At 42.3% G+C, this 27,585-nt stretch overlaps 1 protein-coding gene across 3 annotated transcripts in view; it reads right to left on the bottom strand.

Annotated features, from left to right (window-relative positions):
• Nucleotides 1-108: 108 nt before the first annotated feature.
• Nucleotides 109-27,585, bottom strand: part of LOC115214187 (CD151 antigen) — a 145,939-nt gene continuing 118,462 nt past the window's right edge. For 2 of the 3 annotated variants that reach the window (XM_036504472.1, XM_036504473.1), the window contains exons 2-8: nucleotides 21,098-21,220; nucleotides 16,938-17,129; nucleotides 14,958-15,032; nucleotides 6,375-6,473; nucleotides 4,143-4,298; nucleotides 1,512-1,595; nucleotides 109-467 (exon numbers count right to left, since the gene is read on the bottom strand). In XM_036504472.1, the coding sequence (XP_036360365.1) occupies nucleotides 402-467; nucleotides 1,512-1,595; nucleotides 4,143-4,298; nucleotides 6,375-6,473; nucleotides 14,958-15,032; nucleotides 16,938-17,129; nucleotides 21,098-21,220 (795 nt within the window). In that variant the 3' untranslated portion in view covers nucleotides 109-401. The remainder of the gene's footprint in view (nucleotides 468-1,511; nucleotides 1,596-4,142; nucleotides 4,299-6,374; nucleotides 6,474-14,957; nucleotides 15,033-16,937; nucleotides 17,130-21,097; nucleotides 21,221-27,585) is intronic. The other variant, XM_029783286.2, reaches the window with a different exon arrangement.

Consider the following 27,585-nt stretch of genomic DNA (forward strand, 5'->3'; position numbering starts at 1 on the left):
TATATTTATGCATATCATTATATATATTTGTGTGTTTGCGTGTCTATATATATTTGTGTGTGTGTGTATGCATGTGTGTCTATATACATATGGAGTGGAGTATGTATGTGGTCATGCATGCATACACATAATTTCTACAAATATGTAATATATACACACATAGTTATGTGTGTATATAGGTGAAATCAACAGTGAAATGATATATATACTCAGATGTGTTGTTAGTGTGTATAAACAGTATGTATATATGTAGGTCTGAGAGACATTGAGAGAGTGTATGTATATATATAACCATGTCTGTGCATGTATAAATGGTATATATGCACATGTATATAGTTCTGTGTTGATGCAGTTCAGCATGATGCAGCAAGGGATCTAATGTTGTGCAATGCTGCACCCAATTATTGCAGCCTTGTTCCCCATTTGACACGTTGCATTAGACAACATGCTAACACTGTTCCGATAATCTGAAAGAGAAAGAAAAACAAAAAGGGATGTAGTTAGTTAGTTAAATTTTTTGGCTCAAAAAGCAAAGAGCAAGGCCATGTAGGGGGACATGGAGTTATGTACAGGGTGGTGTTCATGTAAAGAGTTCAGGCCACTTGTGGTCAAGAGAGACTTTGAACCGAGCGGTCGTCGGCATCTTCACCATCTCGTCTGGCAGCTTATTCCACGGATCCGCAACCCGGACGGAGAAAGCCCCTCTCCTTCGATTGAGATGAAATCGTCGCAGATAGAGCTTTTCGGAATGACCCCGCAGCCGACGCTCTGGAGCAGGAGTGAAGAACAGCTCTTTCGAGAGGTTACACTTTCCACTTATGATGTTGTGAGCAAGAATGAGACCACCACGGCATCATCGTTTTTCTAGAGGATAAAGGTCGAGCGTCTTCAGCCTTTCTTCGTAAGACAAATTCTTGAGACCAAGAACCATGCGGGTAGCCAGCTTCTGGACTCTTTCGAGATGCTGTATGTCTTTGAGGAGATAAGGAGAAGAGGCTTGAATCCCGCACTCCAATATGGGTCTCACCAGCGTGACGACAAAGGGGGTGTATGTGTCTGTGGCCACCTCCACTAACTCCGTCACATCCACCCTTAATTCTAACTCCTCCCCAGGGTCCACCCACACAAATGAAAACTGGGCAGAATAGTGATAAGCTAAAAACAAGGGAACCCTTAAAAGCTGATTCCCAAAAAAACAAAGCTACCTTGTACTGGGTGGTTGGCGGCAGGAAAGCCATTACTCTGAAAGAGACCGAAGGAATGATGAGAGCGATGGTGGTGGTGGTGGTGGAGACAAATGAGAATGTGCTCCGACACCACATGAGGCACCCCTTCCCCTCTCACTGCTATGTCTACCTCTACCAGAGTTCCCATAAACCCCACACTCTAATGCCACACCTCTCCGGCTTTAAGTCTAGCCCTGTCACCATCTACAGCTTACCCCCAGATGTAAAAACCCAATAGACATAGATGAGGGTTTGAGGGGAAGGTGGAGTATATACGTGACTCACCTGTAAACAACACAAACCAAGACCAACGCTTCCAATTATGTAGAGATTGTCTTGGAAAAATTCTTCCAATTTACTAGCACAGCCCTGGAGAACAAGTGAGATATAGATAAACAGTGTATAAACACACAACAGTATAATGCTGATTATATATATACATACATATTATATACACAATTCTTTAGAAATGGATTTACATCTTACAAACATTTTACAGTGAAACAATAACAAGAAAAACACACAACACACAGCTATATACAAGCATACAATACACACATTTCATGCAGCTAGATTATATATCATCATTTAACATCCGTTTCCCATGGGTCGGACGGTTCAACCAGGGTCTGGTAAGCCGTGGAGGCTGCACCAGGCTCCAGTCTGATTTGGCAGTGTTTCTACAGCTGGATGCCCTTCCTAACGCCAACCACTCTGTGAGTGTAGTGGGTGGCTTTTTACGTGCCACCGGCACAGGGGCCACAGGAGGCTGGCAAACAGCCACGATCGGTTGGTGCGTTTTATGTGTCACCGACACAGATGCCAGTCAGGCGGCGCTGGCATCTGCCACGTTCGGACGGTGCTTTTTACGTGTCACCGGCACGGGTATCTTGACTACAATTTCCATTTGATTTTTATTTTGATGTTGGTATTATTTGATGTCGACTCAATAGGTCTCTTTGAGAACAGCAGGTCACTCTACGATCCAAGGTTAGCATATTATATATATATATATATATATATATACACACACCCACACACAACAAAAGATTTTCTAATTATTACAAATTATTGATTATATAAAAAAAATAAATTCTGTTATCTGGGGAGAGTCATTTTCTTTTTGTGCCTTATTATTTTACACACTCACCGGTAAAATTTCCACGTTTTTCTTATTTTTATTTTCCTAAAATTTTCGTTGCCTCTTGCAACCTTTTCAATAGTTTTGATAATAAAAATAAGAAAAAAAGTGGAAATTTTACCGGTGAGTGTGTTACATAATAAGGCACAAAAAGAGAATGACTCTCCCCAGACACAACAGAATATGCTTCAACACACGAACTCATATAAAGAATCTTGCAAACCAGATCCAAAAACGAAAAAAATAAATATTTAGAAAAAAAACAGTTTAACACTGGCCTGATGGACATTTTGTGCAAGTGCTTTTCAACCATTTCCAGCATTTCACTCGTTATATAACACACTACACACACATATGTGTGTGTGTATGTGTGTATGCACACATTATTACAATTGTTCGTAAAACACCAGAAAAATTCAGTTTTGACTGAAGTTTTCTGGTGTTTGCGAAAGAATTCACTTTCTGATTGCAGAATTCTATCAAGATGGCAACGAGCTGGCAGAAGCAGCATTGGCTTGCAGGGCGAAATGCTTAGCAGTAATTCGACCATCTTTACGTTCTGATTTCGAATTCTGCCAAGGTTCACTTTGCCTTTCATCATCATCGTTTAGCGTCCGCTTTCCATGCTAGTATGGGTTGGACGGTTCAACTGGGGTCTGGGAAGCCAGAAGGCTGCAGCAGGCTCCAATCTGATCTGGCAGTGTTTCTACAGCTGGATGCCCTTCCTAACACCAACCACTCCGTGAGTGTAGTGGGTGCTTTTTATGTGCCACCGGCACAGGTGCCAGACGAGGCTGGCAAATGGCCATGATCGGATGGTGCTTTTTACGTGCCACTGGCACAGGGGCCAGGCGAGGCTGGCAACGGCCACGAACGGATGGTGCTTTTTACATGCCACCGGCACGAGGCCAGTTGGGGCGGCGCTGGCAACGGCCACGTTCGGATGGTTCTCTTACGTTCCACCGGCACTGGTATCACAGCTGCAATTTCCGCAATTTCCATTGATGTTGATCGATTTTGATTCTCACTTGCCTCAACAGGTTTTCAAAAGTAGAGTTTTGTGTCCCAAGAAGGAAAAGTATGCATAAGTGGACTGGCTACATCCCATGTAGAGGCCACGGGTTATGGTCTCCTTTCATCCTTTCCCAAAAATATCTGCACCTTCTGCCTAGAGTAGAAAAGAATTCTATCCAGATGTGATCTTTGAATCTGGGATACAAATTCTTTGCATTATATATCACGTATACTAGGAAGGACGCAAATGAAAAAGACCATTGTACACACAGGGCCTACTAAATTCATTTTTTATTTTATTTCTTGAGGTATAAAAATTTTCACTCCACATTTGTAACCTTCTCATGTAACATCTGTAAACTTTCGTCAAATAAAAGTGAATTCAACAGATTTTGTTTGTCCCTTAATGGATCAGAATATGGTAGTTCCGTATTGTTTCATTTTCAACAGGCAAACCCCAGATCAAGTCATTTGGATGGGAAGAGGACATCCCTGATATGTAGATAGATAGGTAGAGAGAGATATAGATAGATAGACATAGAAAGATAGATATGGATGGATAGATATATATATAGATATTGATATATAGATTAGATAAATATATATATATAGGCAGAGAGATATACATAGAGATAAATATATAGGTAGATATAGAGATAGATACATACATACAGATAGCTAGATAGATATATATGTATATACATCTATATACATTTGTATATATGAGTGAATGAATGTAATGTAAATGTGTGTGAACTTACCTTGTGGTAGATGTTTGAAGGATGATCCCTCTTGGCACATCCAATACTGGGGGTTCTACAGCAACTATCAGGCGCTTTATTCTCTGTATTTTGGTCTAACCGCAGCCATCTGCTTGCCCTCCAGTCTTTGTAGTAACCAGCACCACAGCAGCGAAACTGGGGGGAAAAGAGAAAGAGAGGGTGACAGGGGGAATAGACCCGCTTTAGAGAGTAGGGGAGGGAGGAAAACAGTAATCTACAATTGGACAGTCAACTGGATTAGATATTGCAATCGTTATATATTAGACATTTCCTACAATATTTCTGTGTCCCTTTCTTCACTTACTCTGTGCCCCTCTCTGACTTCCACAGAGAATTCAGTGAACTGATTTTGAGTTACCTCCCCTGTATTTATATGGAAGATGTAATCAGTGCCACCTGGTGGTGATTCTACGTCTCCTTAATATTGTATCAATTATTATCAGGGAAATATTGTCAGTATTCACTATACAAGCTGTAGTACAATAATCTCTCTATATATAAACAGCAAAATGTGTGTGTGTGTATATCCTTTATACAAATCCACAATTTTTCCGTTAGAGGGCTCGCACTTTCTATGGTCATTCAAAACCGTCCAAGGGTGGTTGTGCACATCTTTACATTTCCCCAGTCACCCTGCAAAGCCATTAACAAAATCAATAGAATTGAGAATTTTGAGAATTTTCTATCCAAAACCCAATCAAAATGCTCAAAACTTGATACGCCAATTGAATGCCAGCTAGCTGTATGTGATTGGTCGGAGATTCGGACAGTACTCGCGTGTATGTGCGCACGCACGCAGCTGTATATGCATGCACTAGCACTATGACCCGGTAACTATTAATCAAATATCTATATAATACTACTAATTATTACTCTAACCACGAGAAAGAAATTACATTGCTACCCCTCTACCCCCCACCTGTATTTTTCACAATGATTTGATTGGTCAATTACCTGCACCACCACTACCCCACACACCTCATGTTACATATTTAAAGCCAAGACAATCCCAGCTTCTTCAGTGGTTTGTGTCTGACCAGAAGAGAGGTGAGTGTCAAAACAAACGGGAGAGGAAAACAGAGGCACAGAATTTATTCATTGCTAGAAATATGTTGCTTATTAACCACACAACCAGCAGACTTGCCGTTAAAGACATTCCTGTCATGACCATCCTGTCATTTTTTAAAGTCTATCTCAGTCTACATTACTCAGTGTGTTCTGTCGCTATTTGTTACGATTAGAAGAAGATTTGACTGCTGTTTCTAGGAAGTTTAGAAACATTCATTGACTGCAACAACAACAAAAATAACTAGTTTTTATTTAGGAATAAGGCCTGCAATGCTGATGGGGTTGGAGGGCATTAATCAATTACATTGAACCCCTCAGTATATAACTGGTATAAGGCGGCAAGCTGGCAGAAACGTTAGCACGCTGGGCGAAATACTTCGCAGTATTTCGTCTGCCGCGTTCTGAGTTCAAAATCCGCCGAGGTCGACTTTGCCTTTCATCCTTTCGGGGTCGATTAAATAAGTACCAGTTATGCACTGGGGTCGATGTAATCGACTTAATCCGTTTGTCTGTCCTTGTTTGTCTCCTCTGTGGGCAGTAAAGAAATATATATATAGATACAACCACACATGACCCAAGAATGAGAGAGTGTGGGGAGAGTGGTACCATTAGCACTAACTGGAGTGGCACTTGTTTTGAGTTGAGTAGGCTGGAGCAGCATGAAAAGAAGAGACTTGCTCAAGGACACTATACACCGCAGTCGCGACTATAACGGAGCAACGAACTGAAGGGTTTATTATTATTATTATTATTATTGTTGTTGTTGTTATTAAGGTGGCGAGCTGGCAGAATCGTTAACATGCCGTGTAAAATGCTTAGCGGCATTTCGTCCGCCTTACGTTCTGAGTTCAAATTCCACCGAGGTCGATTAAATAAGTACCAGTTACACACTGGGGGTTGATATAATCAACTTAATCCGTTTGTCCTTGTTTGTCCCTTCTGTGTTTAGCCCTTTGTGGGTAATAAAGAACTGGGTATTTCATCATCCCCAAAAAAGGGATCAAACATTAAACTGAACTCATCAAGACTTGAACTCAGGCTGTAGCAATGCAGAACCAAGACAGCAAGATATTTTCCCGATGCTCCACCGACTCAGCCAACCTGCTCAACTCCAGTTCACAAACAACAACTCAGTAAACTTACCGTGATCTGCATCTTGTCAATGGCTTCAGTCTTTTCTCTGTTGTATTTGTAACTCTCCAGCATTGTGTGGTTCAGACTCTTCTTCAGCTCCGTATTCATCTGGACAAAACACAAACAAATAAACACAATTACAATTAACTGGGGAGGGGTTGTTGTATGCATATATATATATATATATATATATATATATATATATATTATCACTAGCAGTATCGCCCGGCGTTGCTCAGGTTTGTAAGGGAAATAACTATAAAGCATTTTTAGAGAGTTATAGCCAAAAAATAGCAAAAAAATGGAAAAAAATGATGGTAAATTTTCTTTTTAGTTAAAAAAGGTGGAGTTGCGTCCCCTAGACAGTTTGCGGTTTGTGTTTCTGATTCTCGACCCCATGTCAAATTTATCGATTTTTTTCAGAACTGGGGGAACTTTTCAAAATTTTCGCTGCGTTAGTTTTGAATTATGACATTGGGCTATGTGTGTGTCAAGTTTCATCAGAATCGGTTGAAAGCCGTGGTCAGGGTGAGGGTACAAGCAAACAGACACACAGAAACACGCACAGACAAACTGCCGTTTATATAGAGAGAGATTATCATTGTTTAACCCTTTAGTGTTCAGATTGTTGAATCAAACATAATGCTTATTGATTCCCATTGATTTGAATTAATCATGCATTATCTCATATCTTCAAGATCTTCATGGTGTAATTACTTAATGTAGAATAACATTGTAGGGTAGGTGTGAGAGCCTGGATCTGGTCAGTTTGAACATAAAACAGATTAACTATTTTGGCCGGATATGGCCGGTTTAAATACTAAAGGGTTAACGTTCACCTTCCAAGCTAGCATGGGTTGGACGTATGACTGAGGGCTGGCGAACCAGATGGCTACACCAGGCTCCAATCTTGATTTAGCAGAGTTTCTACAGCTGGATGCCCTTCCTGATGCCAACCACTCTGAGAGTGTAGTGGGTGCTTTTACGTGCCACCGGCACAGGGCCAGTCAGGCGGTACTGGCAACGACCTCGCTCGAATCTTTTACACATGTCACCAGCACAGGTGCCAGTAAGGCAATACTGGTAACGATCACGCTTGAATGGTGTCTTTTACGTGCCACCGGCACGGAGGCCAGATAGCCGCTCTGGCATCGATCATGCTCAGATGGTGCTCTTAATACCCTACTAGCACGGGGCTCGAGTGCCAGTAAGGCAACACTGGTAATGATCATGCTCGAATGGTGCCTTTTAAGTGTCACTGGCACTGAAGCCGGTTAGCTGCTCTGTCAATGATCACACTCATATGGTGCTCTTTGCACCCTGCTAGCATGAACACCAGTCATCGAATTTGATATATATATATATATAGAGAGAGAGAGAGAGAGATACATACATAGACTGCATACAATATATTTACAAGAAATTGGCACAGGGGCCAGGGGAAGCTGGCAATGGCCACGATCGGTTGGTGCTTTTTACGTGCCACTGGCACAGAAGCCAGTCAAGGCAGCACTGGCATCAGCCACATACAGATGGTGCTTTTTGCATGCCACCGGCACAGGTGCCAGGGGAGGCTGGCAACGGCTACGATCGGTTGGTGCTTTTTACGTGCCACTATGTTACCATCATCATCATCATTACCATGGAAACAAGTAATGTAGAGAAATTTGCATAACATTCCAGAACTATAATTTTACTGTCAACTGAAACTAACTTTTCACATACGTAAATAATAAACCTAGAAACCATACATGTGCATATGCATGCACACTTGCATGCATATATATATATACATATATGTATACATGTGTAGCTATATGTCTGTGTGTCTCTATGTAAGTAATAATGCATGTAAACCTATTAAAGAAGGTGTGGCTTTGCTATGGAGGAAAGAAAAATCTCTTGGGTGTTTCCAGACTTGTGCGGTTACAGGGAGATACAAGTAGATGTGGGTGGGTGTATATATGCACACATGGTTGTGTGTGTGTGTGTGTGTATATATATATATATATATATATGGATGCTAAATGATGATGATGATGATGATAGATACATGTACACACACACACACACATAAATGTGTTTGTAAATTGATCAACATTTATGCATAACACAGCAAATCTTAGAAAACCTAAAAATAATTTTAAACGGTTAAACTAAAGTTTTTAACTTTCCGCTGTGGGACTTTATGCAGATGTAAGTACATTTTGCTATTCTCTTTATACAGAGAAAAATAAAGGAGATTACCCAGAAATATTCAGTGGATCACTAGTCATGAGACAACCTGAATATTCCATGGATGCTATGGTGCAATGTATAGGGAAGATGGTTGATAGAGAGACATGGGGGCTCCACAAGAAGTAGGCTGGGTGCAGATGGGGATCTAAATAAGGCTTAATGAGTGAGAAACTGGTATTTATATATTTCGTTTTGGATTTGGTTTGCAAGATTCTTTATGTGAGTTCATGTGTTGAAGCATATTGTGTTGTGTTTGGAGAGAGTCATTTTCTTTTTGTGCCTTTATTGAAAAGGATGCAAGACGCAACGAAAATTTTAGAAAAATAAAAAAGAAATAAATGGAAATTTTACCGTGAGGGTGTTAAATTATAAGGCACTAAAAGAGGATGACTCTCCCCAGACACAACAGGTATTTAAGGCGGCGAGCTGGCAGAAATGTTAGCACGTCGGGCGAAATGCTTAGCAGTATTTCGTCTGCGTTACATTGTGAGTTCGAATTCCGCCGAGGTCGACTTTGCCTCTCATTCTTTCGCACTGGGGTCAATGTAATCGACTTAATACCTATGTCTGTCCTTGTTTGTCCCTTCTGTGTTTAGCCCCTTGTGGGTAATAAAGAAATAGGTATTTATATATGTATATGTGTGTATATATATAATTTTGGTGATCAGTGAATAAATTTCATTGAACATATATATATATATATATATATATATTTACGAAGCCTAGACAAGTATCTTCAGCTAGCAGGCCATGCTACTCTAGACTGATGATGAACAAAGACTCAAAAACATGTATGTCTCTAGATGCAGGCCTAGCTGAGTTGCTATGGGAACTGCCAGCTGACCAATTTTAATAATGATGTTTAGTGTGAAAGAAGGTTTAAGCCCGTAACCTTCACAGCCCTCCACCATCAGCAAGACCAACAGGACCAACATTTCTCTTGAGCAACTGTAAGTTGGTCATTGTAAAAGAACCAAATAGAGGTGAGAATTCCAGAAGGGATGACATTCTGGGGAAGAAGGATTGACCAGAGGATGCAAGAGGGAAGAGAGATGTAAGGGTGGGGGGGCATGATACCAGCTATTTCTGGAAAACAGAGGCCATTGTAGTAGCAGTTTGTTTGTTTGTTGAGCGCAGCAGTCTTCATCCCAGAGCTCGCAAGATCGCGCCTCTGTAGTGGGAGATGTCCGAAATGTGGTCCTTTGCTATTCGTAAGACCCGCAGAAGAGAAAGCAGGTCAACCCCCGACACCAAGAGCATCAACGGCTGGATGAATGCGCATCCAGGCTCAGCGGTTGCGTAGGAAGTTGGGGGGACAAGAAACAGGAAGAAAGAGTGAGAGAAAGTTGGAGCGAAAGTGTACAACAGGGGTCGCCACCACCCCCTGCCAGAGCCTCGTGGAGCTTTAGGTGTTTTCGCTCAATAAACACACACAACGCCCGGTCTGGGAATCAAAACCGCGAGTCCACTGCCCTAACCACTGGGCCATTGCGCCCCCACTATAGTAGCAGTATAAGAAGAGGGAAGAGACTGTGTGACTACAGCTATGTTACCATGGAAACAAGTAATGTAGAGAAATTTGCATAACATTCCAGAACTATAATTTTGTCAACTGAAACTAACTTTTCACACACACACACATGTTCAAACTTTATTTACTTCATACGTAAATAATAAACCTAGAAACCATACATGTGCGTACGCATGCACACTTGCATACATATATGTATACATGTGTAGCTATATGTCTGTGTGTCTCTATGTCAGTAATAATATATGTTTATGCATGTAAGTAATAATGCATGTAAACCTATTAAAGAAGGTGTGGCTTTGCTATGGAGGAAAGAAAAATCTCTTGGGTGTTTCCAGACTTGTGCGGTTACAGGGAGATACAAGTAGATGTGTGTGTGTATGTGTGTGTATATATGTGTATATATGTATATATATATATATATATATATATATATATTTACACTCAAAATAAGCAACAAGTATATCTTCGGTAATTCGGTACGATCGTTTCATGCTACTTCATTTTATTAAACATTGTAAGTATTGCATCAGTTTTAAAATGTTGAGCAATCTTCAGCCATTTATAGAAGTGTTCCATCAAACAGACAATACATATACTTATTTCTATTTCGTTTGGAAATGGAAATAAGTATATGTATTGTCTGTTTGATGGAACACTTCTATAAATGGCTGAAGATTGCTCAACATTTTAAAACTGATGTAATACTTACAATGTTTAATAAAATGAAGTAGCATGAAACGATCGTACCAAATTACAGAAGATATACTTGTTTTGATTATAATCACCCCATGGATTTATATGGATAATACCATACAAAATTCTGATGCCTCTGACTTAAGTACCATATTCATCTGAATCTAAATTTTGCTGAACTTATATATATATATGGATGTTAAATGATGATCATGACGATGATGATGATGATGATGATAGATATATGTACACACACACACATAAATGTGTGTGTAAATTTATCAACATTTATGCATAACACAGCAAATCTTAGGAAACCTAAAAATAATTTTAAACGGTTAAACTAAAGTTTTTAACTTTCCGCTGTGGGACTTTATGCAGATGTAAGTACATTTTGCTATTCTCTTTGTACAGAGAAAAATAAAGGAGATTACCCAGAAATATTCATGAGACTACCTGAATATTCCATGGATGCTATGGAGCAGTGAATAGGGAAGATGGTTGATAGAGAGACATGGGGGTGCCACAAAAAGTAGGCTGGGTGCTGATGGGGATCTAAATAAGGCTTAATGAATGAGAAACCAGGGAGGTATCTTATACAGCCCTATCTCCATATCTATTTCTCATTTCAGCATTCTTTACATCATGCTATCACTGGTAGAGGATTCTTCTCCACACCGCATGTTGCCTATCATCATCATCATCTTTGTTAGATCCCACAGCTTCCAGTCAGTCTCGACAACTTTGTCCTATGTCTTCCACACTTCACACAGCCGTTACCCCCACCAATCCATACACACACACATACTACCAACACAAACCTCCTTTCTCTTTTACCATATCCATTTCTTTACATCCAGTTCTTCTCTCTCACAATCTTCGTTTCCCTGTCAACTTTACACATCCAATGGAGAAACGGATGTTTCCTTCTCCTCTTCCCAAATCACCTGCAATCAAGGCCCATGTTTCACTACTCCACAGTATTACCCCTACAAACAGATATTGCAGACACTGAGATCATACCAAGCAAACACAACATCTTGTTAAATCACAAGATTTAAATGTGTGAACAACAGTTTTGTTTCATAAATATTTACAACTACTACTATTATTATTATTATTATTATTATTATTATTATTATTATATTTATTATTATCAGACAAAGTGAAGAGCGCGATGCATCAACATCATCATCATCATCGTTTAACATCCGTTTTCCATGCTGGCATGGGTTGGACGGTTTGACTGGAGTCTGGGAAGCCAGGAGGCTGCACCAGGCTCCAATCTGATCTGGCAGTATTTCTACAGCTGGATGCCCTTCCTAACACCAACCACTCTGTGAGTGTAATGCATGCTTTTTACGTGCCACCAGCACAGGCGCCAGGGGAGGCTGGCAACGGCCACGATCGGACGGTGCTTTTTACGTGCCACCAGCACGGAAGCCAGTCAAGGCGGCACTCGCATCGGCCACGTTCGGATGGTGCTTTTTACGTGCCACCAGCACAGGTACCACAACTACAATTTCCATTTGATTTTCATTTTGATGTTGATGTACTTAACTCAATAGGTCTCCTCAAGCACAGCAGGTCGCCCTATGATCCAAGGTACTTTTGAATGGGCTGGGGCTGGTTATGTGAGACTGGTGGTAGCGGAAACTGTGGAAGTGGAAGCTATCAACTACTTCTAGTTTCTTCCCCTGGTAGCCCAACAGCTGGCTATGTGGGCTATGGCCTAGTCACCCGCATTGTAAACCAGGTAGTTCATAATGGAGTCATACCCAATGACTGGCGTAGCAGTACTATAGTCAACTGCTACAAGGGTAAGGGTGATGCTCTAGATAGAAATAACTACAGGGGTATCAAACTGTTGGATCAGGTGATGAAGGTCACAGAGAGGGTCATAACCCATCTCATTAGGGAGAGAATTTGCTTAGATGAGATGCAGTTCGCTTTTGTGCCGGGTAGAAGCACCACTGTTGCTATATTCCTGGTCCGACAACTGCAGGAAAAGTACCTAGCTAAAGATAAACCCCTCTACATAGCTTTTGTGGACTTGGAGAAAGCCTTTGACAGGGTTCCCCGTTCCCTTATCTGGTGGTCGATGCGGAAACTGGAGATTGACGAATGGCTAATAAGGGCTGTACAGGCTCTATACAGAGAGGCTGTCAGCAAGGTTAGGATTGGCAACGAATATAGTGAAAAATTCCGGGTAGAAGTAGGTGTGCACCAAGGCTCAGCCCTCAGTCCCCTTTTATTCATCATAGTCCTCCAGGCAATAACAGAGGAATTCAAAACAGAATGCCCCTGGGAGCTCCTCTATGCTGATGACCTGGCTCTCATAGCAGAATCACTACCGGAACTAGAAAAGAAATTTTGGGTGTGGAAGCAAGGGTTAGAATCAAAGGGCCTTAGAGTAAATGTAGCAAAGACCAAAGTTATAGTAAGCAGAAAGGTGAACTCAGCACACACCCCCTCAGGCAGGTGGCCCTGCTCGATCTGTAGGAAAGGTGTAGGTAGAAACTCCATAAGATGCACCTAATGTAAGCTATGGACGCACAAGAGGTGCAGCAACATTAAAGGGAAATTAACAGGTAAGATAGCTTTCATGTGCGACAGATGCACAGGGACAATAGACACCACAGACACTCAGAAATCAGATTCCATCACACTCCAGGGAGAGAAACTAGAAGTAGTTGATAGTTTCCGCTACCTGGGTGACCAAGTTAGTAGTGGAGGTGGATGCACAGAGAGTATCACCACTAGAATAAGAATAGCCTGGGCAAAGTTCAGAAAGCTCCTACTCCTACTGGCGACAAAGGGTCTCTCGCTCAGATCGAAAGGTAGATTGTATGATAAATGTGTGCGAACTGCCATGCTTCACGGTAGTGAAACATGGGCTGTGACTGCAGAGGACATGCGTAGACTTGAAAGAAATGAAGCTAGCATGATCCGCTGGATGTGTAATGTCAGTGTGCACGCACGACAGAGTGTAAGCACCCCGAGAGAAATGCTGGATATAAGAAGCATCAGATGTGGTGTGCAAGAGCAACGCTTGCGATGGTATGGTCATGTACTGCGGATGGATGAGGAGAGATGTGTGAAGAAGTGCCACTCCCAAACAGTTGAAGGTATCAGGGGGAGAGGTAGACCCAGGAAGACATGGGATGAAGTAGTCAAGCATGACCTCAGAGTGTTGGGCCTCACTGAGGCAATGGCGAAGGACCGAGATCTCTGGAGATTTGTTGTGACTGCAAAGACCCGGGCTGCTTCCTGCATCAGTTCCGCGTAGCCCCTGCCCATTCAAAGTACCCTGGATCCCAGAACATCCCGCTGTGCTTGAGGAGACCTGTTGAGTCAAGTACATGAACGTTGAAATAAATATCAATGGAAATAGTAGTTGTGATGCCTGTGCCGGTGGCACATAAAAAGCACTATCCAACGTGGCCGATGCCAGCGCCGCCCCGACTGGCTTCTGTGCCGGTGGGACATAAAAAGCACCATCCGAACGTGGCTGATGCCAGTGCCGCTCCAACTGGCTTCTGTGCCGGTGGCACATAAAAAGCACCATCCGAACGTTGCCAGCGCCACCTTGGCTGGCTTCCATGCCACTGGCACGTTAAAAGCTCCAACCGATCGCGGCCGATGCTGGACCCCCCCCCCTGGCACCTGTGCAGGTGGCACGTAAAAAGCACCCACTACACTCGCGGAGTGGTTGGCGTTAGGAAGGACATCCAGCCGTAGAAACACTACCAGATCAGACTGGAGCCTGGTGCAGCCTCCATGGCTTCCCAGACCCCAGTCAAACCGTCCAACCCATGCTAGCATGGAAAGCAGACGTTAAATGATGATGAGGATGATGATGATGATGAAAAGATTTTATGTGTGCCCCCTCCACCTCTTTAAACCCTTTTCTTACCCTTCTACTAAAACAAATTCTCAGCTGAACAGTCTCAAATTTTTTTTGGAAATAATTGCAAATTTGGAAGTGTTTAACAAAAATGCCTCACTGTTGTTGTTAATTGCTCTGTAAGAAACTTAAAAGCAAAACACACACACACACACACACACACTGTGTATGTGCATGTATGTAGAATGAGGGTGAAAAAGAAGAACATGTTATACTTTACCGAGTCACCATACATACAGGCCACCGTTCCAGCTATGACCTCCAGGAGGAAAATGACCAAAAGGAACATAGAGTACTGAAAATAAGAAATACAATGGTAACTGTTAGAGTGGTGGTGGTGGCTACAGTGTTGCTGTGTGTGTATTTATATGCATGTGCCTCTGTGTGTGTGTGTGTGTGTATCTATATGTATGTGTGTGTGTGTGTGTGTGTGTGTGTGTGTGTATGTATGTGTAGGCGGCGAGCTGGCAGAAACGTTAGCATGCCAGGTGAAATGCGTAGCCGTATTTCGTCTGCTGTTACGTTCTGAGTTCAAATTCTGCTGAGGTTGACTTTGCCTTTCATCCTTTCGGGGTCGATAAATAAAGTACCAGTTATGCACTGGGGTCGATGTAATCGACTTAATCCGTTTGTCTGTCCTTGTTTGTCCCCTCTGTGTTTAGCCCCTTGTGGGTAATAAATATATATATGTATGGTGCTTTTTACGTGCCACCGAACAATAAAGAAGTAATACTGAACCAGTGCATGTGTCTTCGTTATTATTACTTTAATGTCCCTCCCAAGACACAACAATATATAAAATGGGCTTCTTTCAGTTTCCACCAAACAAATCCACTCACAAGGTTCTGATCAAACCAGGGCTATAGTAGAAGACACTTGCCCAAGGTGCCATGCAGTGGGACTGAACATGGGACCACATGGTTGGGAAGCAAATTTTTTATCCACACAACCATGCCTGAGCCTACATACGTTTTGGCTCCCTAAGAGGGCAACACACATCTCGAGGTACAACAGAAGACAAACTAACCCAATGCGTATTACACAATTTATTTGTGGAAAGCTGATGATTTACTGAGACCATATTATGATAACGAGCTAAACAGTCTGTTTGGAAGAACTTTCGGGCCAGGGCCAATGGATAATTTCCAAAGGTCCTTCGTCTGGCAGTGCTAACGAGGGACTCTGCCTGTTTGAGATAAACTCTACCGGCACGGAAGTGCCGTCAGCCAAGCCTGCCTGAGGTGCGCCCAGGACAACGAAACTGTTCTGCACGCACTCGTCCAGTGCCCAAGTATTGTTGAACTATGGGTTTATGTCGAACAGCTACTGTCGCATACAGGACGGATCCAGCTATCAGCTGAATCCATAGTGAAGACTGCCCCACCGACCTCCTTTAACAAGGGGGGCAAGGCAGTTTTCCTTTGCCTAGTGGTTGTAGCGAAAGAGGTGATATGGTGGACCCGTTTGAAAGGACTAAGGTCAGACACTTTCCTCTTTGGCCAAGGCCTCATCAACTTTTTCAAGTTTCACTTGAAAAGGAAGATGAGAGTAGAGAGGGAAGTGCTGTCTTGTAGCAAATTCATTGAAAGGTGGGTGAATGTCGGAAGAATGGCCAGTATGAACGGACCACTTCTGAGGATACACCTGTGAAAATTAAAAGGTAATATATAAGGAGAAAGGGGCTCTCTACCCCACTTTTGACCAGGCTCCCGTAGTTTTTATGGGCTTTTCCACAAGTAACCTTTTGAAGCGATCCCCCTACTGGGAGTTTTACTTTGTTATATATTTTCGTTGTTATCTTGCATTTTTACACGGACCCTTTTCAAACGGACAAAACCCTTTTTGTAACTTTCGTCCTGTGTTTTGTTCCTTTATGTTTTATTTGATTTTTGTTAGCCCTTGTGGCCAATAAACGAACGAATTATTATTATTATTATGATCATCATCATCATCATCATTATTATTATTGACCTCCTCACCACAGGGTTGTCCGTATTGAAAATATTTCAGCAGTGACCAAGAGAATCATTAGCTTTGAACAACTACACTAGAGAGAGACAGACAGACAGACAGACAGTGTGTGTGTGTGTGTGTGTGTGTGTGTGTGTGTGTGTGTGGTGTGTGTGTGTGTGTGTGTGTGTGTGTGTGTGCGCGTGTGTGTGTGTGAAGGAAAGAGAGAAATCAGAGCAAGGCTACTCACAATCAATAAAAGCAAGGTAGCATTGTTAATGGCACCGATACATCCAAGGAGACCAATGACCAATATGCTGGCACCAGCAGCTATCAGGAGGTAGGTGGCCACAGGGAAGGAGTTGTTGTCCAGCAGTTCGATATAATGGTGTTTCTCTCGCACCAGCCAGATTCCTATTACCAATAACACAATGCCGGATATCTGCAATTGGATACAACAACATCATCATCATCGTCATACACTATGCAATCAAGTTACAGCATCATCATCAATATCAAACCATACCTGCATGTTGATGATGATGACTATTATCATCATTATCATGACCAGAATAACCTGTTACTAGCCGACAGAACTTTCTAAATGGCACCCCTAAATGATAAATCACCTTGAATATTTTAGTGGTGCAGTCCACCAGATGGAGAGCCATGTCTCATGGGGACCACTTTTTGAAAAAGCTTACTCATGCCTCAGCCATACCCTCCTCATCATCATCGTCATCATGACCATCATCATCATCACCATCACCATGACCATCATCATCATCATCATCATCCTCTTCAACATGCTGACATGAGTGATGCTGTGTCTGCAGCACCATCAATCATTAGACATCAGAAATTATTTTGCAATTCTTCTTCACCCTCACATCTGACCCCCATCACTTCTTTCACATCTAGCTTTTACTCTGGGTAGAGGGGGTCTAACAACAACAACCTACAGTCACACACACACACTGCCACCACCCCTACACATCCAACACTCACCCTCCACTTACATCAGTTCACATCTTTTATACCAAGCCATGCTACCAACTTTACATTCCACCCCTAGGGTCAAAGGTCATCTTTCAGATATAACACTGGGTCATTGGCAGCCTTTCATAGAATTTCCTCTTGGAATCAGTTAGACTGTCTCCGACAACATTCTGCTGACCTTCAAATACCCGACCTGGATATTGACCCCATCAATATGTCTAATGTCCAGTAAAGACTGGACATTAACCATAGCCATAAGGAAGAATGGATGCAAAACAAATAAACACACATATTATACATACAACATATCATCATCATCATCGTTTAATGTCCGTTTTCCATGCTGGCATGGGTTGGATGGTTTGACTGGGGTCTGGGAAGCCAGGAGGCTGCACCAAGCTCCAGTCTGATCTGGCAGTGTTTCTACAGCTGGATGCCCTTCCTAACGCCAACCACTCCATGAGTATAGTGGATGCTTTTTATGTGCCACTGACACAGGTGCCAGGGGAGGTTGGCAACAACCACGATCAGTCGGTGCTTTTTACGTGCCACCAGCACGGAAACCAGTCAAGGCAGCGCTAGCATCGGCCACGTTCAGATGGTGCTTTTTACTTGCCACCAGCACACGTATCACAACTACAATTTCCATTTGATTTTCATTTTGATGTTGATGTACTTGACTCGATAGGTCTCTTCAAGCACAGCAGGTCACCCTACAATCCAAGGTACTTTTGAATGGGCTGGGGCTGGTTATGTGAAACTGGTGTAGGATACAGCCATGAACTCGCTTTATTTGCCAGGTCTTCGCAGTCAGACCATATCTCCAGAGGTCTCGGTCTTTCGTCATTGCCTCAGTGAGGCCCACCTCATCCCTTATCTTCCTGGGTCTACCTCAAGCCGGGATTCCTTCAACTGTTTGGGAGTGGCACTTCTTCACACAGCTCTCCTCATCCATCCATAGTACATGACCATACCAGCATAAACGTCTCTCCTGCACACCACATCTGATGTTTCTTATGTCCAACATTTCTCTCAGGGCGCTTACACTCTGTCGTGTGTGCAAGCTAGCTTCATTTCTTTCAAGCCTACGCATGTCCTCAGCAGTCACAGCCCATGTTTCAGGTGCCGTGAGGCATGGCAGTTCGCACACATGCATCATACAATCTACCTTTCACTCTAAGTGAGAGGCCCTTTGTCACCAGTAGGGGTAGAAGCTTTCTAAACTTTGCCCAGGCTATTCTTATTCAAGTGGTAACACTCTCTCAGCATCCACCCCCACTACTAACTTGGTCACCTATCAACTACTTCTAGTTTCTTCCCCTGGAGTGTGATGGAATCTGTTTTCTGAATATCAATGGTGTCTATTGCCCCTGTGCATCTGCCGCACATGAAAGCTATCTTCTCGGTTAATCTTCCTTTGATGTTGCTGCACTTCTTATGTGTCTATAGCTTACACTGGGTACATCTTATGGAGTTTCTACCTACACCTTTTCTACAGATCGAGCAGGGCCACCTACCTGAGGGAGTGTGTGATGAGTTCGCCTTCCTACTTACTAGAACTTTGGTCTTTGCTACATTGACTCTAAGGCCTTTTCATTCTAAACCTTGCTTCCACACTCGAAATTTCTTTTCTAGTTCCGGTTTGGTTCTGCTATGAGGGCCAGGTCATCAGCATAGATGAGCTCCCAGGGGCAACCCGTCTTGAATTCCTCTGTTATTGCCTGGAGGACTATAATGAATAAAAGGTAACTGAGAGCTGAACCTTAGTGGACCCCTACTTCTACCCGGAATTCTTCACTATACTCATTGCCAATCCTAACCTTACTAATGGCCTCTCTGTATAGGGCCTGTACGGCCCTTATTAACCATTTGTCAATCTCCAGTTTCCGCATCGCCCACCAGATAAGGGATTGGGGAACACTGTCAAAAGCTTCCTCCAAGTCCACAAAAGCTATGTATAGGGGTTTATCTTTAGCTGGGTATTTCTCTTCTGGCACAAAACCAAACTGCATCTCATCTAAGCAGACTCTCTCCCTAATAAGATGGGCTATGACCCTCTCTGTGACCTTCGTCACATGATCCAGCAGTTTGATACCCCTGTAGTAATTTCTATCTAGAGCATCACCTTTACCCTTGTAGCAGTTGACTATGGTGCTGCTACGCCAGTCATTGGGTATGACTCCCTCATGAACTACCTGGTTTACAATGCCGGTGACTAGGCCATAGCCAACATCACCAGATGTTTCAAGCATCTCAGCAGTGATTCCTGATGGTCTGAAGGCTTTTCCTGGCTTCATACCAGGAACTGTCTATTGAGATAGCTGGTCCTTCTACTGGGTCAACATTTGGCAGGTTCTCCTCCTCCCATTCATTCTCCACATTCAGCAGTCTCTCATAATGGCTTCTCCAAGCCTGTTTCTTTGCAGAATCATTAAACGCAAGTGCACCATCATCCATGCGGACACATTTCTCTCCTGTGACATCACTATTTTCTCTCACACACTGTCTTGCAATCCGAAATACCTCAGCTACAATGTGTGTGTGTGTGTGTTGTGTGTGTGTGTGTGAGAGAGAGAGTGTGTGTGTGTGTGTGTGTGTGGTGTGTGTGTGTGTGTGTGTTGGCACCACATAAAAAACACTTGTGCTGGTGCCTTGTAAAAAGCACTCAATACACTCTGTAAAGTGTTTGGCATTAAGAAGGGTGTCCAGCCATAGAAACCATGCCAAAATGGACAAATAGAGTTTGGTACAGCTCTCCAGCCATGCCAGCTCCTGTCAAACTGCAACCCATGCCAGCAAGGAAAAGGGACATTAAATAACTGATGATGATGCATCAGGCTATATTGTATAAATATGAACTGTATGTGCGTGTGTGTGTGTGTGCATATGTATGTGTATATGTATGTGTATATATATTATACATAGGCACAGGTATGGCTGAGTGGTAAGAAGCTTGCTTCCAAACAGCATTGTTCCAGGTTCAGTCCCACTGCATGGTACCTTCGACAAGTGTCTTCTACTATAGCCTCAAGCCAACCAAAGCCTTGTGAGTGGATTTGGTAGACGGAAACTGAAAGAAGCCCATCGTGTATGTATATATAAATATGTGTGTGTGTGTGTGTGTGTGTATATGTTTGTGTGACTGGGTTTGTTCCCCGCCATCACTTGACAACCGGTGTTGGTGTGTTTACATTCCCGTAACTTAGCTGTTCGGCAAAAGAGACTGATAGAATAAGTATTAGGGTTACAAAGAATAAGTCCTGGGGTCAATTTGTTCAACTAAAGGTGGTGATCCAGCATGGTCACAGTCAAATGACTGAAACAATTAAAAGAATATATATATATATATATATATATATATATATATAAAACACGCTACATTCCAATTCATTACAATTTTTATCTACTCACCCAAAAGAAAAAATTAAATACAAGAAACATGTATTTCAAGACCAAATTACTGCAACAAGGTTCTCGTTTCAGCTGTCTCATCTTGGTTTCTTCACTAAAAGACTTCTGGGGCAGACTTTCAAGCTAAAAATACAGAAAAACAAGATTAAAGTATTAAGGAAAAAATGGGTTCTTTTACTGGCATTATAAAAATCAACAGGAAAAAAGGTATTTTAAGAACATATCTCAGGGTTTCACCACAAAATAGAGAATTTTCTTAGAGAAGGAATAACAGATTATGAACAGCTTTAGGTGTCTGTGATGTGTATCAGTATGGATATTAAATTCCACTAAAATCATAATCTATCATCATCATCATCATTTAATGTCCGTTTTCCATGCTAGCATGGGTTGGACGGTTCGACCGGAGTCTGGTAAGCCATGGAGGCTGCACCAGGCTCTAGTCTGATTTGATAGTGTTTGTACAGCTGGATGCCCTTCCTAACGCCAACCATTCCGTGAGTGTAGTGGATGTTTTTTATGTGCCACAGCAGGCTGGCAAACGGCCACGATCGGTTGGCGCTTTTACGTGTCACGGACACGGACACCAGTCAGAGTAACAGGTTTTGTTGAATTTTCTGCTGCTTTAAATAAAGCATGTTACTCTACCACTGGTATTTGAGTACTCTTTTTTCCACCTTGTTTCACATTTATGTACTTACTCTGGTATCATCATCATCATCATCATCGTTTAACGTCCGTTCTCCATGCTAGCATGGGTTGGACGGTTCGACCAGGGATCTGGGAAGCCAGAAGGCTGCACCAGGCTCCAGTCTTATCTGGCAATGTTTCTACAGCTGGATGCCCTTCCTAACGCCAACCATATTAATAATATGAGGGTAAATATTTATTAATTTTAAAATCAACAATTATTTCCGGGTAGATTTCAGTTTGGAAATATAACCATTATCGATAGGAACTTTTTAAAGAAGTTCTATATATATAAATGTATATAAATAAAAAGGGGCAAGCAACAGGTTGCTTAGCCACATACCGAAAAATTAGAAATAGCAGTCAAAGACCTATATACGTGTATATGTTATATGTGGAGTTATATTTGTAGAAAATAGAAATAAGCAGTCTTTGACTGCTATTTCTAATTTTTATATATGTATATATATATATATGCACCAGATGAACCAACTTCATGGCAGGAGGTGCAGATGAGGGCAGCTGCATCAAACTCTCTCATGCACCAAATGTCAATTGCTAAAAAGCATTTGTGAAGTAAAGTCATTTAGCAACACCGCATTGACTGGCCTCCGTTCTGGTGGCACGTAACAAACACCATCCGAGCGTGGCCGTTCGCCAGCCTCGTCTGGCACCTGTGTCGGTGGCACATAAAAAGCGCCCACTACACTCACGGAGTGGTTGGCGTTAGGAAGGGCATCCAGCTGTAGAAACACTGCCAGATCTGACTGGCCTGGTGCAGCCTTCGGGCTTCCCAGACCCCAGTTGAACCGTCCAACCCATGCTAGCATGGATAACGGACGTTAAACGATGATGATGCTGATGATGATGAGGTATGCTATGTGTTCAAAGACTGATCTGGACTCAAACAAACACAAGACATCAAATCAAGATTTCTGGTTTTGACAAAAGGCAAGCAATGTCAACGAGAGGAGTATAATCAATGGCAACAATCCCAGTATTTAACTGGTACTTTGTCAGCCCCAGATGGATGGAAAGGAAAGTTGACCTAGGCAGGATTTGAACTCAGTACCTAAAACACAATAATGTCTAATGCTGAAATGATTCTTCTACCAGTTGCCTCTAATAAATAAGTAGACAACAAGAAGTTGTTCCTCTTATTTCCAAGTACCATAGGAAGTTCTTATCTAAACTTAAAGAACCGTTTACCATTTTTGGAGAAATTGTTATCTGACCTCTTCACTGCCAGTTTTTGACACCAACCAAAAGGGTTGGTGCCAAATAAAGAAGGAATTACGTAAAAGAGGAACTCTCAACTAACTTGACACTTTGTTAATGTCATTTAGTCTGTGCTTGTTTACCAATTCTTTAAAGAGGATTGGTTAAATACTTAAGTATATATACACAGCTATGATGATGATGATGGTGGTGGTTGTTGTTGTTGTCGTCGTCGCTTAACCCCAGGCCAGTTCTGACTGGGCAGACCAATGATCAAAGTTGTTCTCAGGTTTGGTCATTCTGTAATAGCTTTCAAAATAGAGTGGTTTGAGGAAAATTTGGCTGTTATTTTTAGCAGGATATATGACCGTGTAAAGTCCACACACACCCCTACACTCTTCATTTCCTCTCATAAACACTGAACAAAGGTCAATATCAAACTAAAACCAGTCATGGTGGTAGCAGTAGTTGATTAATAATTAAAAGGTGTTTTACTTATCTTTGTTAGTGCCTGAGGCATTGTTTACACTGGGAAATGGTGGAGGGGGAGAAGGGAAGCAGGAGTTACATGGTGGTGGTGGTGGTGGTGGTGGAGGTGGAGGAGACATTGCCAATGTCTTTATTAACAAAGGTGTTCAATGATTAATGACCATATTAATAGTGAAAGCTGTTTATGACTATACAGTTCCCTGGTCAGTACTGAGTGACCAGAGCCGGCAGTGGTGGTGGTGGTCTGTGGGACTGAGGTGTGTCAGGACCATGCAGGAGGGGTGGAAATACTTATAATGACAAATCCTGGGAGGGATGCAGCCAGCTGTCAAAGAGGGTAAGCCTTACACACTCAGGTGTTCTTATATTCTATGTATTTTAGCTATATTATCCAGGTGAGTCTGTGGGTGGGTGGGGGCCCAAGTGCCACCAGCAATGATGCAGTTTTGCATTCAACAAACAGACTGCTTTTAGCATTAAAGATTGGTTTAACAGTAATGAAATGGTCCAAAGAGAAAGTAAGAGTAGTTAGTTGTTTTGAAGTGGTCATCTGTTTTCATCATTATCATCGTTTAACGTCTGCTTTCCATGCTAGCATGGGTTGGACGATTTGACTGAGGACTGGCGAACCAGATGGCTGCACCTGGTTCCAATCTTGATCTGGCAGAGTTTCTACAGCTGGATGCCCTTCCTAACGCCAACCACTCAGAGTGTAGTGGGTGCTTTTACGTGCCACCGGCATGGGGGCCAGTCAGGCGGTACTGGCAACGGCCACGCTCAAATGGTGTTTTTTAGGTGCCACCTGCACAGGAGCCAGTCCAGTGGCACTGGCAACGCTCTCGCTTGAATGTTGTTTTTCACGTACCACCAGCACAAGTGCCAGTAAGGCAACGCTGGTAACGATCACATTCGAATGGTGTTTTTTACGTGCTGTTTTATTGTTAAAAATTTGAAAATGGAACACAACTGTTGCAAGAAAAGAAACTGATACAATAAGGTTGGGAAAATGAGATTGTGGCCTGAATCTGTAAACATTTGAGCATAAGGCAGTGGGTGGGAGGGGGGTTTCAAGGAAAATAAGAGAGAATGTTGAGCTTGTATCAGTGACTTCATTGGACAGCTTGTGTTGTTGAATGTAGATAAGAGTTTGGAAAAAAGAAAATGCCATGTCCCCTGCCATTTTTAGATAACAGTTTCAGTTGATCTCATTTTCTGATAAGTTAATAATGGTGTAAAGCAGGATTGCATTCAATTCTCCTGTCTGTTCATCACAGTCCATGGTTGTGACACTGAGTGACCACCCAACTATCCATCCATCCATTGATCTATTCTGTCCAGCACTTTTCTTTTTACAAGCTGATTTCAGCTTAATCAAAGCTTGACCAATTTGCAATCAACAAATTTAGACTCGTTAGTATTTTTAATGACATCAATCAATGAACTTAATTGTAGTGCTGTTACCCATTATCGGTTAATTTTTTTTTTTCCATGACGTCATCACTCAATTTGAAGGATCCTGTTCTTGTTTTCATGGTAACTTTCTAATCGGGATGGAAAACAATCTGACGCCAAACGGAAGCAGAGACCTGCCTACAGTCTTCTACAGCATCGTTGTTGCTGTTGCTGTTGTTGTTGTTGTTTCATGTTGTATCTCTGATTACTCTGTCTTCATTTATCACTTGACTTTCTTTGCTGTATTCTCTGTGTCTGGCACTTGATGCGTATTTCTCTCTCTCCTCTGTTTGTGTCTGATAGGTTTAAATGGTTCAGTGATGTTGATTGTTTGTGTCTGAAGTTCTCCGACATTCACGACGAGAAGAAAGAGAAAACAGATGTAATCTGTTGTTCTTTTACGTGCTTATGTTGGTTGTGGCACTGGAGCCAGGTCTCTTGGAGATAGGCGTAGGGTTAAAGTAGTCATACAGGAATGTCTAGAGAAGTACGAGAAGATGTTATCTGTAGATGAGGTTATGCAAGTCTCCAGTCAAAGAATGGGAGACCATGGGGGTGAAATGTGAAGAGAGTAAAAAGCTTACAGTGTATTATTGAAAGGAGATTTAGTTGCTATTTCCAGCAGGTGCAGAGACCACATAAGATTTCTTCAAAGGTTCTTTGTTGATTAAATCCAAGTCATCTTTGATTGAGAGGAGATTTATTACCAAAGACATTCCAACAGTGGCCATCAATTCTGTCATGGTGTTGGTGAGATGATAAATTCTTCCTTGAATAGAATTCCTGTATATTACAGGTATCATTACTAAAACAACAGAAAAATATTTCTGGCAGAAGGATCAGAGATGTGCAAACAGTATCTTCCTTAAATATGAGCCTCATGTGTTATTTAAACTTAAAACCTATGGGGGGGGACACATTCACAGGCATAGGTTGCGTGTGGGATGTAGTATGGCAGTGTCAGTTAGGGCTAGGGCGTAGTGTAGCAGTCTTGTTTCTCTAGTTTGCTCTCCACAACCAACCTCCACTCCACTGAGTGAGAGAAAGACCCTCACCGTGTGTGTGTGGGGGGTCACATTCGCAGGCATAGGTTGTGTGTGGGATGTAGTATGGCAGTGTCAGTTAGAGTTAGGGCATAGTGTAAGCAGTCTGCTTCTCTAGTTTGCTCTCCACAACCAACCTCCACTCCACTGAGTGAGAGAAAGACCCTCACCCACGTGTGTGTGTGTGTGTGTGTGTGTATGTGTGCGTGTGTGTGCGTGTGTGTGTGTGTGTGTGTGTGTTAGTTTTTCTCCTTCAAAAACAACTACCACCAGCACCACCAACGCCTTAAATTCCACTTTTTCCCTCCTCTGTTTCTCTAGGGTCTGTCTTATAAAAAAAAAAGGGGAGAGGGGCAAGGCCTCATTGAAATAATGGAGTTGTGACATGTGTTAGGGCCACGAAGTAGAGGAGAACAGGGGAGAGAGATGAAGGCATTTTACAAATGTTTTACAAATGATAGCCAGTTGCTTTTTAGGGTTTCTTGTCCCTCTCCCTTCTTTTCCTCAGCCCCTATCACTGAATCTGTGTGTGTATGTGCCTGGAGGTTTATGTGCTTGCACGTGTGTACGTATATGTAGGTGCTGTGCGTGTGTACATGTGTATATATGCATATGTTCTGTGTGTGTGCGTGTGTGTGTGCGTGTGTGTGTGCGTGTGTGTGTGTGTGCGTGTGTGTGTCAGTATGTCACATGTCAATGCGCATGTCAATGTATGTATGCATGTGATGTGATGTGTGTGTGTGTGTGTGTGTGTGTGCGTCAGTCTTTAAGTTTCTTATAGCCATCATGTTCAAGGCCAGGCTGGAGTATCTCATGTGTCAGAGTATGAATGAAGAGATTACTGTATGTAAGTGCAGACAAACAGGCAGGCAGCACACCAGTGTAACACACACACACACACACATATATATACACACATATATATACACACATATATATACACACATATATACACACATATATATACACACACACACACACACACTCGGAGCAATCTGTGGATGAAATCTTAGTTGGCAAAAATGAAATTTGAAACTAGACACAATGTTTAGTTGATGATGTATCTATAGTAGTGGTAGTAGTGGAAGAAGAAGAAGAAGGAGGAGACGAAGGGGGAGAAGAAGAAGAAGACGAAGAAGGAACGAAGAAGACGAAGACGGAGAAGAAGAAGACAGAGAAGGAACGAAGAAGAAGAAGGAACGAAGAGGGAGAAGGAACGAAGAAGGAGAAGAAGGAACGAAGAAGAAGAAGGAGGAATGAAGAAGAAGAAGAAGAAGGAGGAGACGAAGGGGGAGAAGAAGAAGAAGACGAAGAAGGAACGAAGAAGACGAAGACGGAGAAGACAGAGAAGGAACGAAGAAGAAGAAGGAATGAAGAAGAAGAAGGAACGAAGAGGGAGAAGAAGGAACGAAGAAGGAGAAGAAGGAACGAAGAAGAAGAAGGAGGAATGAAGAAGAAGAAGGAAAGAAGAAGAAGGAACAAAGAAGAAGAAGGAACGAAGAAGAAGAAGGGGAACGAAGAAGAAGAAGGGGAACGAAGAAGAAGAAGAAGAGGAACGAAGAAGAAGGAGAAGGAATGAAGAAGAACGAAGAAGAA

This window comes from Octopus sinensis, linkage group LG7, assembly GCF_006345805.1.
Source record: "Octopus sinensis linkage group LG7, ASM634580v1, whole genome shotgun sequence".
In the NCBI taxonomy this organism is placed as follows: Eukaryota; Metazoa; Mollusca; class Cephalopoda; order Octopoda; family Octopodidae; genus Octopus; species Octopus sinensis.